General features: G+C 37.5%; 1 protein-coding gene across 1 annotated transcript in view; it reads left to right on the top strand.

Annotated features, from left to right (window-relative positions):
* Window positions 1-15,079, top strand: part of PLPPR5 (phospholipid phosphatase related 5) — a 44,961-nt gene extending 29,882 nt beyond the window's left edge. Inside the window, exons 4-6 of the mRNA XM_066325256.1 lie at window positions 2,604-2,780; window positions 4,407-4,526; window positions 12,881-15,079. Of these exons, the coding sequence (XP_066181353.1) occupies window positions 2,604-2,780; window positions 4,407-4,526; window positions 12,881-12,913 (330 nt within the window). The 3' untranslated portion in view covers window positions 12,914-15,079. The remainder of the gene's footprint in view (window positions 1-2,603; window positions 2,781-4,406; window positions 4,527-12,880) is intronic.
* Window positions 15,080-15,314: the final 235 nt, after the last annotated feature.

Raw genomic sequence — 15,314 nt, 5'->3', positions numbered from 1 at the left:
GGTGCAAGAGGCCAAGTTTAAGAATGGATGTCTGTGAATCCTGCCTTGGAGGAGGCTGTATTTGTTATATAGAATTTTGCAAATACAGACTTTTTGTCACACTGTTTCAGGAAAGTTTGGCGTGTTTTTACTGATTCTCTTGTGTTTTAATACAATGCTCTTCCTTAATAAGTGTTACCTGTTCTTTAAAGAAAAGATAGAAACGGTACCTGTGCAGGCAGAACCATCAGATTACTTCAAATAATGAACTGGGCATGACAACCGTGACTGCTCATATAAGGAGGGGGCTTGGCAAATGGAGGTCTCTACTCATGTGAGGCACAGCATGAATCTGCAGTTGTTTTTCCTCAGTGCTTTAAATAGGGATTTGAAGGATATGCTTAGTTGTAAAAACATTCAGAGAATTTTATAGTAGGACATTTTTTTGGGTTCAGATTTGTATTAAAAATGTTGAAATTTGATTGAAATACTGCAGAATCAATTATTTGTACTATAATATGTTTTGTCTTATTAAAAATTGAGATAGTCTTCTTGGGCAATGATCAGATAGTTGTTACAGATCACTGAAATATGTCCCCATCACTTGCCTTAAACAATCAAGTTTTTCCTTCTCAGTAGTCATTTCTATTTAATATAACACAGTACAGAATTAAATGCGAAATAGCTTCCTGCTAACTCCCCTGCGTCATCTTCACCCAAGCTGTGTTTGAAATTTGATTTTCTTATTGTGTATTAAGAATATTCCAGCGTTTTTCCTAGCACCAGCTGTCCTAACATGCATTGTGAATGTGGATAATGGTGGTAGTATCCAGGAGAACAATGAGACTCACTAAAATGGTGGTAGTATCCAGGAGAACAATGAGACTTACTGCTGAGTGAATTTAGTGTGCAATACTCTGTCTATAGCTTGAAGAAAACCAGTGGGGCTAAAAAGCTGGAAATTAAAGTTGCACTTCTCTTATTGCCTTTCTGCATGGTAAGAGTAATAACTCAGTGAGGATAGCCTGCAAAAGTACAATGGTCTTGGGAGAAGAGAGGAGAATGTGTCTTGGGAATAAAGCCAAAACCTCTTTTTTTCCAAACCTTTGCTCTGTCTGAATTGGTGGAAATCTTTCTACTAGAGTCCTGTTCATCATGTAAAGTACACTGAAGGTTTGTATATTGCACTCCTCTGGTTTCATCCTCTAAGCCATGGATCTTTCTCTAGTGTTTCAAACAAAATTACTGTCAAATGTTGCTCTTTTTAGACAAGCACTGACCACTACTTCTTCACTTCATTTATTGTAACTGTAACCACACTTTCTAAACTGCTTCTTGGCTGGATTATTACAGCACTTCATAAACTGGTTCCACTGAAGTTTCAGACAGTACAAAAATTCCCCAAACAAACCCAAAGGACTGTCCATCTGTTGGCCAAAGAAGTGTACTGGTTCTTCAGTGCAGACTCATCAGTTTTCCTTTGCAGGTCAGAGTGATGGCATTACAAACTTGGAATCTTTAGTGAAACTCCATAGGAAATACTTGCATTCGTCAGTTCAAAAACTTAAATCCTGTTTAAAATTTGAAGAGGTTTCAGTGGTTTCATTAGAGAAACTTCTGCTGCAGAGAGTAGAAACTTCTTTCGTCAAAAATCTTGTTAGTTGAAGTAGAAAGGGTTTTTTTTTGGTGGTGTTTTTTTTTTTTTTTTTGAGGGGGGGTTGTTTGGGTTTTTTTTGAGGGGTATTGCAAGCGGTCTTAAGGCCAATATTCAAGAGAATGGAAAGTCAAATATTTGGTTCTAATTTTTTCCATTGTCTCATCAGAGCTTGGAAAATGCTGGGTTAAACCTGGTAGTCGTTAGTGCACTCTTAGAGTGGAAGAGCTGCTCTGTTATCAGGCGCTGCTCTTAGTTCAGTAGTTTTGCACAGGGAGGGGTGGACTGCAGCAAGGCAAATGTATTTCTTAGTTTGATGCATAAAAGCTGCAGCATTTAGATTGGTTTGTGTGAACCACAGGGTTGTAGTAGGTCAGCACTGAAACTATTATGCTAGAGTTATAAAAGTAGATGCTGGCACTTAGTTCAATTTTCACTGCTCTTTGACACTGTTTTTTTTTCCTTTTCACTGATTTTTGACAAATCACTAATTAGTCATGTGAAGGAGTGGTGTATAAGGAAGAAAGGCTTTTGCTAATAAAGATAAGGTCTTCATGTGTTCCCGTTTTTTATTCTGCCTGGCAGCTTGTAGTAGTACTAATAGTACTTCAGGGTAAAGATCTTTGTTACTGTCAACACTGCACAGTGAAAAATCAGTCCCTTCTGTGCATTGATAAATAAATTCACAGACTGAGAGTAATCGGATAGGATTGTCCAATTTGCCTGGTTTTCTGTAGGTTTTTCAGGTTAATGTAAAATGCAATTTTGCTGTATGGTTTGATTCTTTTTCTGTATCCCCAGGAAAAGGGTGTGATGACTTTTACTACTCTACCCCCCTAGTTTCTTTATACCCTCCCCCCACTCTGGAAAAAAAATACACATAGTCTATTCAAATGAAATACAGAGCTTTTTTTCACCAATTAGTGAATTAGTCCATTAGTCTTACACTATCTTCCTTTTTAATTTTCAGATGTATATCACCAACACAGTGAAAGCCAGAGGAACAAGGCTTGCAAAACCTGTTCTGTGTTTGGGTTTAATGTGCTTGGCCTTTCTTACTGGAATCAACAGAGTAGCAGAGTATCGAAACCACTGGTCAGATGTAATAGCAGGATTTGTAATTGGAATATCTATAGCAGTGTTTTTGGTAAGTGTGTCTGTGTCACTTCTGTTTGAAAAAAATTAATGTATGAGTTTGTATCTCCAAAAAAGCCTTCAGATAACTACATAACAAAAGACGTGTTTCTTGAATTTTTAAGTTAGTCATCAGTTTCCTTAGTAATACTTGCATACACTCAGAAATGTGAAGTCAAGAAAGGACTGACCCAGTTAACTCTGTTGACTTCCATGTAAACAAGATTGTAGCATTTCAAGCAGTAATTTTTACAGCAGGGCCCACTTGCAGGAAGTATATATTCCTCAGAATAACACATAGTTATGATTTCATGTATAAAGTATTAAATTCGATATATTGGTAGTACCCACACTGATCAGAGAATAGGTAGCATTTGTTTTTCTGGATTTACAGTAACACTCATGAATTTATTTCATAGTGATTCAGGCTTATGTTGAAATTTCATATTATTCTGTATCAGAAAAAAATCTTTGTTTAGCCTTTTCCTTTTCTGGAGTTGTGCTCCAAAAACAGATAGTTAATTGCAGTTGCCAATGACTATTGTCTGTGTCATAAAACTATTTCTAATCTATTAATCATCTTCACTAGTATCTGCAGTGCAAGACTATAGAATAGAACAGTCATTGCTGTTTAATGCCTGTAGGTTTGTCTGCCTGGTAGCTTGTAATAATGCTAAATATACCTTTGAATTTTTTCCCCTTGAAAACATTTTTGAACCTGACTCTTGGATCACAAGGTCTTGGTCTTAAGATCGTGGATGTGAAAAGATGGCTTGGCTGAGAACCCCCTGGGCATGGCTGGGATACGTGTTTCCACTCCTTTAGACATGCAAGGGTAGCTGCAAGTCTGCTTTCAAATACATCTGCTTGCATTTCCAAACGTTCCCTTCCACATAACGGGTCCAGGAGTTACATCTGGTTGTTCCCATTTAAATTTTTCCACTCTGTTCATGCCCCTAAATTAATAAAAGAGAACAGAATAGAGAGGATATCTGTCCCAGCATTTTTTCTCATATTTTGTCATGTATGTTGCATAAACTCCTTTGAGTAGCATGACATCAAATTTAGTTGTATTTTGAAGAAAATGCAAATGCTGCTGCTCAGCCAAGTGTTGGAATTAGTAGAGGCACAAACTATTACACATCACATTTCTAAGTCACTGTGTGAGAATCTGCTGCCCTGAGAAGATCTGAAGTTACATTTAGACTTGGGCATTGTCCTTGCTTTCTTATTCCCTTTATTACTCTTCATTTGAAAAAGTCTTTGCTGATCAAAACTGAGATGGCACTGGCCTTCCCAGGAGTTTAAGGTTAATGCCATGTGATGCTGCAAGACATCTCTTCATGACATTGATAATAATTGGTGTTCTATTATGTAGCTTTAGTGATGGATTTTCTTTTAGATAAGAGGGTTTTTTGTTCTCAGATGATGCATGTACCAATAAATTGGTAGAAAGCCTTTTGTCTTGAAATATTAATTAAGAATTTTCTGTAAAACATGAACTTCACATCTCAATGTTTCTACTGTAAAGCTGTGACTAAAGCTGGTGTCATTTCTGCCTAATGATAATTGTCAGGATCAAAGCTTGAAAAAATGAGTTGTTTCTTAGGTATTCTGTTTATGTTCTAATTCCTTCTAGGTTGTTTGTGTGGTAAATAACTTCAGAGGACGTCAGCCAGAGCATGAACATTCTCATCTGGATAACCTGACCCAGGTGCCCATGATCAGCATACCCAGAGTAGAAAGCCCTTTAGAAAAGGTAATGTCTGACTTTTTAAAAAAACAATTAATAAAATGTAGCTTTCCTGGAAGGATGATGACAAACTATTCTGACAAGAGTGCCAATGTAATCAGATTTAAAATAAAGAAACATGTCACAGTGAAGGCGAAAGAAGTAAAGAATTTAATTCTGTGACATCCCTTGAGAGGCTCTCCATGTCATCATTTCACTGCCATAGCTGCTGCTAAGCCCATCGAGTCAGGCTGAGTAGATCTGAGGCCCCCTCTGCCCTTGTGTTCCTCAAGTAAATGTGATTAATACTCTGCCTGATAGTCCACAGAATGTAGAAAGTTCTTAGAATGCTCAGAAAGAAGGTCTAACCCCTGACCCAAGGGGCTCTCCCATTCATATACAAGTGGCATTTTTTCCTATTTTCTTGTGCTATGTCCTCAGCCTGGTGTAGAGCATAGGGTGCAGTCCCTTCTGCATCAGCTGTGGGACTTCTATCATCAGACATGTGCTGGCCCCAGGGCAGGGCCCCCAGCTGGAAGTGAGAGTAGCAATGGACTGTACAGTAACTGGACTAACCCTGTGATCTCTTGTCAGAGCACAAGGCATTTTAGGCTAGGACGTGCTAGGGAGAGCCTCCTTGGTATGCCACAATGTTTTGCTTGAGTATCACCATGAAATTTATTTTAGTTTACTGTGAGGACCATTTATATTTTTGAAGATGGTGTACTACTATGTGTTAGGTAAGATTGTCTGACTAATTTTATGAACAAACAAATACTGAAATAGATAGCATAGCCAAATACAGAAAATATTTTGGATATTTTTACCAAGGGGAAGCTTTGAACTAATAATGCAAAGTTTAAAGGAAGGTTTACTTTTTATAATTACTTTATCTGTCATTATTCATTAAAATCTATTAGACTATCCTTGTATTAGAAGACAGTAAGCAATTCTACACTGGGTAGGGCACCAAAAATATTTTTCTGTGGTATTCTTTTAATTTCAGATTAGTTCTGTTAATTTTTTTCATGTTAAACAGAAGAAAGGTTTTCAACCACTTCTCAATCTGCCTTGTTAACTTGAAAGTGGTCGAAGTTGTCCTTTAGTAGGAATTGCTGCTAGTCCTGGCTTTTCTATTCAGTTTTTGAAGGGAAAGAAGATTTCTTTTCAGAATAATCTAACATGCCTTTTTTGAACCAAATATGTCTAAGTTACTTCCACTGATATCTTGTCGTAAGGAGGTCAGTTTCATTTGATTGAACAAGCATTTAGATGATGAATGTGTATCTTCAAAATAATCCATTCAGTAAATTTTCTGTAAAACGTCAAAACAAAACAAGCTGTCAGCTGTCCTGAAACATACCAGGTTAATAAGAGCATGTTTTATTTAGTGTTAGATTCTCATGCAATAGAAGCATTTTCTGTGGCTCAAAAGTCATTGTAAGTAATAAGTATGCACTCTGGATATTGAAATTTATTTTTTTTTTTCTGGGGATCAAGACTTCATGTTGACTTTATGTTACCGTCATCACCTGGTTCGAGAACTTCTCACTCATGATCAACAATGTTCTTTTCCTGAGACTTGGCCTAGTTTGAGATGCTGTGGGGAAAGCCACAGAGGGTGTGGGAGGATGGTGACAGGAATAATGTTTACTCTGCTTGAGGATAACCACTGCTATTTGTGAACTGCCCAGGCCTCTGTCATATGAATGAGCTTCTTTCCTTCTGAACCAGTATTCTTACGGCAGTAGATAGTAGCTGTTTGCTGTCATGCAAATTCTCTCTAGATAATTAAACTGGGGACTGAACACAAAGTGATACCACTTGTGGAGATCCTATTTTATGGGTTCATCTTTGTCTGTGTTGCAAAGCCTTTCTCTTTTTCAGACAGACAGGATGGGATGCAAGGACAATAAGGTGAAGACTGCTGGTTGCTTGGAAATGCTTTCTTCTGTTTCCACTTCCAGAAAGTTTAAAATTGAATTAGCAAATAATTTATGAAGAAGTTACTTATGTGTGAGTGCTTTAGGTTTTGAGTTTCTATGGATAATTTTGCCTTTTTTTTAAATCTAACTTTTTGTTTAATCTAAAGTTTTAGATAGAAGACAGACCCTGTTGAATAAAAGGCATTAAGAATAATACTTCAGGGAACTAAGGTCTAAATTAAGTTAGCTAATCTCAATTAACTACCATTGCTACAAGAATACTTGAATTAGTCTTTGCTTTTTAACTACCTTCTTATTTTACATAACTTGTTCTCTAGTGGAGAGAGAATGATGCTAAATAATTTGTGTGCTATTTGCCTCTTCCTTCTTTAGACACATGAGTTACTTTTCACTACATTTCAGTTAGGACTGTTCCAGTTCAATATTCTGAATGCACACAGATTTACATTTTGCTTATTTTAAAGCTACTTTTCCTTATTTTTAGTCTACAAGCTCCTGTGCCAATATTAAAGACAGGTTTCTGTAAGAGAATAGCTACTGGCAGTAGCACAAATCCTAACTGTGTGAAGTTATCAAGGCAGTGCAAAGGGGTAGCAATGCAACTATATGACTGTTACTAAAAATAGAAACTATATAGGTATCTGGGAGCAAGCAATTAAACACTCCTGCCTTAAAGAATGGCTTCATTAGAAACCCCTGCCAGATAGGACCCCACTCACTGCAATTTTGTAATAAATTCACCCATAAAGGAGTAAGCACATGATGCATCATACAGACCTGGAAGCACAGTACTTTGCTGTCTGCAGATCTGTTACTTGCATTGCAGTGCTTTCTCCATGGAGAACAACTGCTCCTGGCAAGCTCACTGTGCTGTCACTGAGTTCTAGTGGAGGTCTAGCTGTGTTTGAAGTGCACTTAAATAGGCATAAGTTCTTGTAATACTCCAAATTGAGCTGCTGCTGCTTAGTGACAAGGTTAGATCATGCATGACACTTCTGTTTCGTTGTGGTGCATGCAGATGATTTAGCTGTTGTGCACAGGTACCCATGCAGGCAAATAAGCTGTAGGTGCAGTGTCTCCTTGAGGGATCCTTCCCAGAGCCTGCTCAGCAGTGCAGACTTAATGCTTTTTTACCTTAACTATAATCATCCTCAGAACTAATGAAAAGAATGAAAGCCAAGAAATGTCATCACTCACCCATCTACTGCTTTTTCTCTTCTGTCTCTTATCTTCTTCATCTCTTACAAGACAATTGGTGTTTCAGTTAGCTTGCAGTCTCCTACAGAGGAAGCTCTCATCCTATCACAGTAGATAGTCCTGTTGTTTTGCAGGAGTTGCTGAGACATGGGGATATTCCACATAGTATTGAAAGGGTTTGAAGGTTCAGCTTCATGAAGGTGCAGGCACAAACTGTTGCCTGTTTCAGGGGAGACTGACTGTTATTTCATGCAAGCGTGGCCTGAAATTGGCCAGGGCTTACAGAGGTCTCCTACCAATCATGTAGTAGCTTATATTTCTGCTAGTCTTATTTATTTTTTATAAATATTCTAGCTTTGGAAAAATCAAATACAAATACAACATGGAGCATTTCAGGACTAATGGAGGCAGTAGATAGAATGCTGAGATAGAAGGTTTCAGAAGGAAGCATTGGGTTAGGAGATGCACCATGGTTCATCTCCTGTGAGATGAGATAATTACTGTGTGTGATTATCAGTGCTTTCTGTAGCTATTCAGTATTACTTATTTGCACAGTGGGTTCTTGGCAGTGCTCTGCTTGACAGCTAAACTGCATTTATTCCCCGAGGTTCTTCTTGGCATTCCTTCATACTGCTGCTTCTGTCAGCAGTGCTGAAACCTTCCCAAATACGGTCACTGTTCCTTGTTACAATGAAGTTTCTTATACTCCCCTGTAGGACTGACTATCCAGCGTGACTGAGCACAGAAGAGCTAGATTAGGTGCTCTCTCCTTCTGCCATTTCCAAGTTTTAACAATCATAAGTATTTGGAATTCCTCTCACAATATGTGACATTCTTGTTGCCCATCATATCAGTTTTTAGTGACTATCAGGTTTAATTATCTCGGAAATCTCCTTGAGTTTGATGCAATAGTTAGTGTTCTCTTGTGTATGTGTAAGGTAACGATGGTGATAAAACAATCCAGCAATAGTAAGTGTAGATACTACAGTGGATTGTGCTAGTATTTTTAAGACTGGGAAAGCTTTCCTCTTCAGAATATAAGGAGCACTCTTTTTTTCTATTTACTCCATCTTGATTTATCATGAGACACAAAATACCTTCTTCACAATGTCAGAAAACTTTTAATTTTCAATGTTACTGCTTTTTTCTTGAACTTAAGCATGTTGGTACCAAGTGTTCAATTGTTACGTGCCCTGGTGTGCACACAGCACCATGGCCTAGGTAGCCTGGCCTGCTCCCTGCAGCTCTCCAGGGAGATCACCTCTCACCGAGCTCACAGCTAAACACAAAACACAAAGATACCTTAGCTCATCATACTATGGGCAGATGGAGGAGGGGTTTTGTCTGTTTCTGTTGGACATAATATTTTAGTTGAGAGGTCTCCAAATACTTGTATTTGGTAGTGCTTGATGTTCAAAAGCATCCATAGGTGTCCCATACTTGTTTCTCCAGGATGGTCTGATGAGAGCCCGTGTGCTTACATTAGCTTATAGGCAGTTTTTGACATAATTGTTCTCTCTTGGTAATACAGTCTGTTAAAGGAGATACAATACAGCATTGCTTCACACACACCCCCCACAAACACATACCTAGGAGAGTCTGCTCGTAAAAAATCATAAGAAGTTTTGTTTCAATGTCAAACATTGGAATTTGTATTCATGTCTTGCCCTTCTGCTTAAATCTGCTTCTGGGGGATTGTACAAGAATTATTTCTGATTGAATGCAAACAGCGATCACTACATCTAATGCTAATACCTAAACATGAATATATTCAGTGTGACCTCCTGAAATGTCCGTATTGTAGGTGTTACAGACTCAAGGCCTTAGTCACAGCCCAGAAGATGCTCTGCCAGGATCCTCCTCCCTCCCAGCAGGCGTCCTTAGGCGGTTGTCGTGGCTGTTGGGGCCGGGGCCAAGGCAATGATGGTGGTGTGTGTATGGGGCACACAGTGAGCGTGTGCTGCCTTCCCTGCAGGCCTGAGGGCAGCTCACCGCCCCAGGAAAGCCACAGAATGCCTCTGCTGGCTCAGGGCTCTGTGATAACATTATTGTTATGGTTGTTTGATCAACTGTCATCTGCCTAAAGTACCACAGTGGTAGTCTTCTATTTAACAGACTCTACTGTGGGGGAAAAAATTGCAATTTTTTACAAATTCCTGTTTTCTAAAACAGAAAAATCTTCATTTTAGGATGATGACTATTTTTGAATACAGTTTCTAACTGTATCAATAAGAAGAAAGCTTAATTTAGCAAAATTAACAATATATATAATAAAAACTGCAAATCAGAAAAAGTTTAATGTATTTTTTCAATGCTTTGACATTATAGCTTTGCTTAACAACAGAAATTGAAACTTAACAAAATATTTACAGGTGTGGATCATTTCCCCCAGAAACCTGCACTCAAGGCTTAGGCTTTGGCTTTCTCTTTTTTGTCAGTGGTGTGAGAGCACAGTTATGATGCATGCTTTGCTTACCAGCCTGGTAGTGCCCTCTTAGAATGGATGCTACAATGCTGGTCTGCCCGCCTGTGAGACTGCTGCCATTGAGCAGACCCTCAGTGTTTCTGATTCTTTTGAGAACTTTAGGGAAAATAATTTCCCATGGAGTTGGAGAAGCTGAGGTCTTTCTTGTGCATGGTTTTTTGCTTGTCTTCCTGCATCTGTGTGAATATGTTTGCTGACAGTAGTTAGTATCTCACTCTGACCCTTGTCACAGCAAATCTAAGCAGAAGTAAAAGATTTGATAGTTAGTTTAATAGTTATTCCAGAGGGATGCTGTTTGTCTGGGATTTTTTCTGCAGAGTCTCAGCAAGGCTTATATGTCGTTTTGCCTGAGACGATAGCATGAAAAAGCATGAGTAACCAGACAGTTGCATGAATCTGTATCAGTGATTCTTGCCGTTAGCAAGTGATTAATTTTGACCTAGTTATGCATCACCCTGCTGAGTCCATTGGAGATGAATTGACAGGCCTTCAGTTGGGTTCAAATCAATAGATCCATGATCAGCAGCTTAGCAGTTCTCTTTGAGGGCTTATTGAGGAAGGAGGATTTTCTTCTGTGTTATTATATCCCATGCTCTGCATGTCTTCCCGGGATGGTGGCCTTCTCATTTTGAAAGTATAGCTGGCAGGAGTGTGAACCAGATTTGCCTTTCCCTAAATAATCGTTATCCATTCTTGAATTAATGCCACATGAAAGAGCATTTGGTTCTCTGCATCACAGACAAATGTGTGTCGCTTAGAGACAGAGATGGCATGTGACAGGACTTGAAAGAATTGATTGAAATAAAGAGGAATTCTTTTTTTCCCCTCCAATTCCTCATTTTTAGACCATCTTACTTAGGGAAAAAAACCTAATAATTTTAGACTGAGGATAGTTTAAGTTGACAGGATGACTTTTGAGGTCTAAATAAAGAAAATAAAGGTAATAGTAAGGAAAAAAAGTCATTATAGCCTCACAGCAACTCCAGAGTCATTGAGTTTGCCCTCTGTATCATCTTTTGTATACTCAAAACAGAAGATGGCAAGCCAAACAAGATGTTTAGAGTTGATTTTTTTTTTCTGATTAGGAAGTCTAATTTTGCATTTCTTCTGCTGAATAAAAATCTGCAAGCAATAACATTGGTTACTGGTTTTGACTGAAAACTTTTTCATAGAAAGCTGCACTCTTTTTTTTTTTTTTTTTTTTTTTTTTTTTTTTTTTTTTTCCCTAATGATTTTTTTTAAAAAGCTGGCCGTGGTTTAATAATTGCTATTTATTTAAAATATGTTAATTCCATTTTGGGGAAGAATATACATAGATGCTTGCTGTTAAATAGTGTGCTTTTATGAAAGCTGTCATAAAATACAGCAAGAACATTGCTAGAGCTAAAATCCATGTTGTAGGGGAGGTGTAGGAGAACTTCTCCCTCTGGACCCAGTGCAGTTATGGCACAGTGAAATAGGGAGCAAAGCTGCCAGTCTGGCTTGGAGATGGGGGTGTAAGGGGCAGCTCTCCAATTTAAGGGCTTCTAAGTTGCTCTCTGTAATGTGAAAAGGTGCCTGCCTATCTCCCCTGCTCAGACTGATAGACAAATATTCAGGCAGTTTAAAGAAGAACTGGGAAACAGAAACTTACGTGGTGGCCATTATTTCCTCCAGTACTTTTTATGCTGTCAGATAATAGATTTTCTGAAGGACTTCCCATAAGCAAAAAAATGGGAGGTCCCACTCTTCCCAGGTTATCCACATCCCCCTCCTCTTCAGCTCACATCTCCTCTCTTCTGAGTTTAACCTGCCCCAGGAGGCAAAGTGATGAGAAAAATATGCAGTGCTTTGCTTGGTGTTTTACTCTCTGTGCATTTCTGTGCTTGGGAACAAACACATGGCTTAACATCAAGGTACCCTTTACTAATTTCACCATTGCATGTTTTGTAAAAAATGGTGACAGTCGAGGGTACTGTGTGCCTAAGGGAAATATGCTTCCTCTGGATCTTGTGTGGTTGCCTTCCCTTTCAGATATCTGCAGTCACTTGCTTAGGTTCAAATATGAAAAAGTAGCCAAGCTCTTTGGGATGCTGCAGGGTTTTAGAGTTGCACACAGAATGTTCATGCTCCAAGGAACATCTCAGTGTTCTTAAGAATCCCCCCATTGAAGGAAAGAGGAAAATGTTCTTAGATTGCAACTGGACACTGGTGATTCTGAAAAGAAAAATTCGAATAGGAGTTCTTAACTGCCAAATGCCACTTGATTTCAAGCATTTTGATACTTGATTCAGTGCCATTGAGCTCATGGGGAGAAAATAATCTTTAAATAATGAATATTAAAAATGTATTTGCACTGAAATAGAGTATTATAATCTGTCAGAAACTGTCATGGTAATTTCTGGGAATTTTCTTTTCAAATACGAAAAACATAGCAATAAAAGTACAGCTAACTCAATTATTCACGTGTAATTTAAAATTAAACTTAATTTAAAACAAACCAAAACTATTTAAAATTAAAATATTATAGAACCATCACACATAAGTACTTTGTTAGCATACTTCCTTATCCAGTCTTTGAGCATTTAAAAATTGCTATGGGAGTGAATGAGAACATTGCAGTGAAAATCAGTTTTATTTATATCATCCTGCAATAGTCTCCAAGTACCAGGCTGCTCTTCAAGCACAGGAGGCAAAAGTTCTCACAATGGTGACTGCTGTCTATCTGTGTGGTTTTGTGGTTTTTATCTGTTTGTTTTTCCTTTAACTTGTAGAACCACATCACGGCCTTTGCAGAAGTCACATGATGTTGACGCTGATGTATATTCACTCCATTGGACTTCATCTCTTTTCACAGCCCACACATGATATTTGCAGTGTATCAAAAATAAGAAATTTTTAGAAGTCCTGTTTGTGACTTGATTTTTACATCACTAAAATGATACCAACATTTTGAAGAATTCTTAAATATTAGAACGTCACTTTACTTTCTAGCAAAAATATTAACTGTTTACTTTTATGATGGAATGGGACAAACTGAGCACCAATTATCTGACATTATCCTCTATTTTGGCTTTTCCTTGTTTTCAATGGTTCATGTACCTATTCCAGCAGTACTTTGTATTTTGATTTAACTTTGATTTTTAAAAATCTACATTTTTAATTCAGCATGAACTTGTTTCCATTTGAGGCAATTTCAGTGTATAAAAACTAGCAAATATTATGTTCTGTATGAAAATGCTGTTTGCACATTGTATTACGCTGTATTCCATGTAAGATATCATTCAAACAGTATGTTATATGTAAGACTGGTGCTTCTGCTTTTGAAGAGAAAAAAAATGCCAATTTTTACTGTAATAAGTATTGTATCATAATTAAAAGTTTATTTATTTGGATATTTTCCTGACATAATTGTAGTTGAATTGTTGTTTTGTAGTTCTTGAATGTCTTGGATGACATATATGTATCTAGGTTAAAAGAAATGAGAATAATATAGAAAGTTTGATCTTTGATATATTCTTTATTACTAATGATATCCCATGAAAGGTTAAGGGCTCCATTCTTAGCTTAGCATATCTGATGGGAAGCCGTGCTATTCATAAGTCATTTAAACAAATTTTTCATGGCAGACTGCATCTTCTCATGATTGTTGTACTCCCTGATGCTATGCTGGGAGAATGGGTGCTAAGATAAAAAGAGGGTCACCAGTTTAGTGAGAAAAGTTCATCTGAGTTTCTACTCTCCATTTTCATGGAAAACTCATGGAAAAGCCAAAATGGCTCAATTTTTTTTTCCAGCCTAAGTGACCAGGACAGGCAGACTTTCTCTCTACAAAGCTTTTTATCTCTTGTTTGTGTTTGAGGTTCATTTTCTAAAAAAAGAAGAAAAAAGATCCTCTACCAATCTGCATGATGTTGACGAATTGATTTTTCTTCAACGTTAGCCAATGTCACCATATCTCTGTTATTGCTGTAGATATTCAGATTAAGCCTCCCCTTTGGAAGAGTCTTGCTTGACTATTCATAGTGAAGTTGTCCTATAAAAATTGAGCACCAAATGGATCTGAATATTGTAAATAGTGAAGACATTCTTAGCATCTGCCAGAAAGTTTCCCTCTGGCAAGAGCTGATAAAATGCTAACGCTATAGAAACACTGAGAATACTATTGGTCAGTGCAGGCTGTTGAGCATTTTAGGCCTTAAATTTTCCAGAGTTCAGTGTATTTCCTGTGCATTAATCACTGTTAGAGTATGTTTGAAACACAAGGATGAAGAATCAGGTATATTTTTTCTATGATGAATTTTAATGCATTCTCACATAGTCATCAGGTAATGCCTGCTTTTAATTTTTGTTTTAACCTCTGCTTTCACTAAAATACAACTACCTAAAGAGTGCTTGGCAAACAGGGCAAGGCCAAGTCATCTCTGAGTGCAATAGAGCATATGCCACGAAGTCATTGTGCTAAGCTGAGAATAAAGAGATGGAAGAAATATATCTGTGGGGAGAAAAAACCTAGAATAGAGTCCTTAGCTACAACTAGGTTACTTAGATAATTGAAAATCCACCTTTATTAGACTATCAGCTGTGTTTACAAAACTGTAGTAGATCCAAAGTTTGTATCACCGTGTTAAGCTCACTTAACCTGCTCTTAGTCTAGCTAGTTAGGTTCCAAGGTACTAATGATTTCTCTGTGTGCAGATTTAAATGAAATCTTCACTCATTTTTGCATGGTAGCAAATCTACATTTTTTATATCTGATTTATAAGATTACCAAGAGATTCTTTTATGTTAAAAGAGATGACTCTTTTTCAGTGTACTGTATATCATCAGCTTGTAACTGGTCTCTTTCTCAGGATCTTTCCCAGTCAAATATTTGGGTTAAATTTATCATACTATCTCTGTGAACCAGCAGTGAGAAAACAAAAAGAGAGACACTCTGCTGTATAATGTATTTTTAAATAAAATAATTTTTCATTCATACGTAGTGTAATTTTTTAGATGTCTGCTTTACATATATTTTGGTTGCTAGTGTGCATATAATGAAATTGTGATTTTATGTGCATTGCATTTGGTAACATATTTTCTCAATTAACCAGGAATCCCCACAGTTAATGACCTTCCCTTAGAAATCACAGTTAATGGCCTTAGAGATGGTTCTGGTGAACTTGAAAAGCATGAGAGAGAGAGCTATATTGCAGAGTCCACAGC

Source organism: Sylvia atricapilla, chromosome 9 (assembly GCF_009819655.1).
Source record: "Sylvia atricapilla isolate bSylAtr1 chromosome 9, bSylAtr1.pri, whole genome shotgun sequence".
NCBI lineage: Eukaryota > Metazoa > Chordata > Aves > Passeriformes > Sylviidae > Sylvia > Sylvia atricapilla.
The sequence above is the reverse complement of the archived record's forward strand: the minus strand, read 5'-3'. Positions and strand labels throughout refer to the sequence as shown.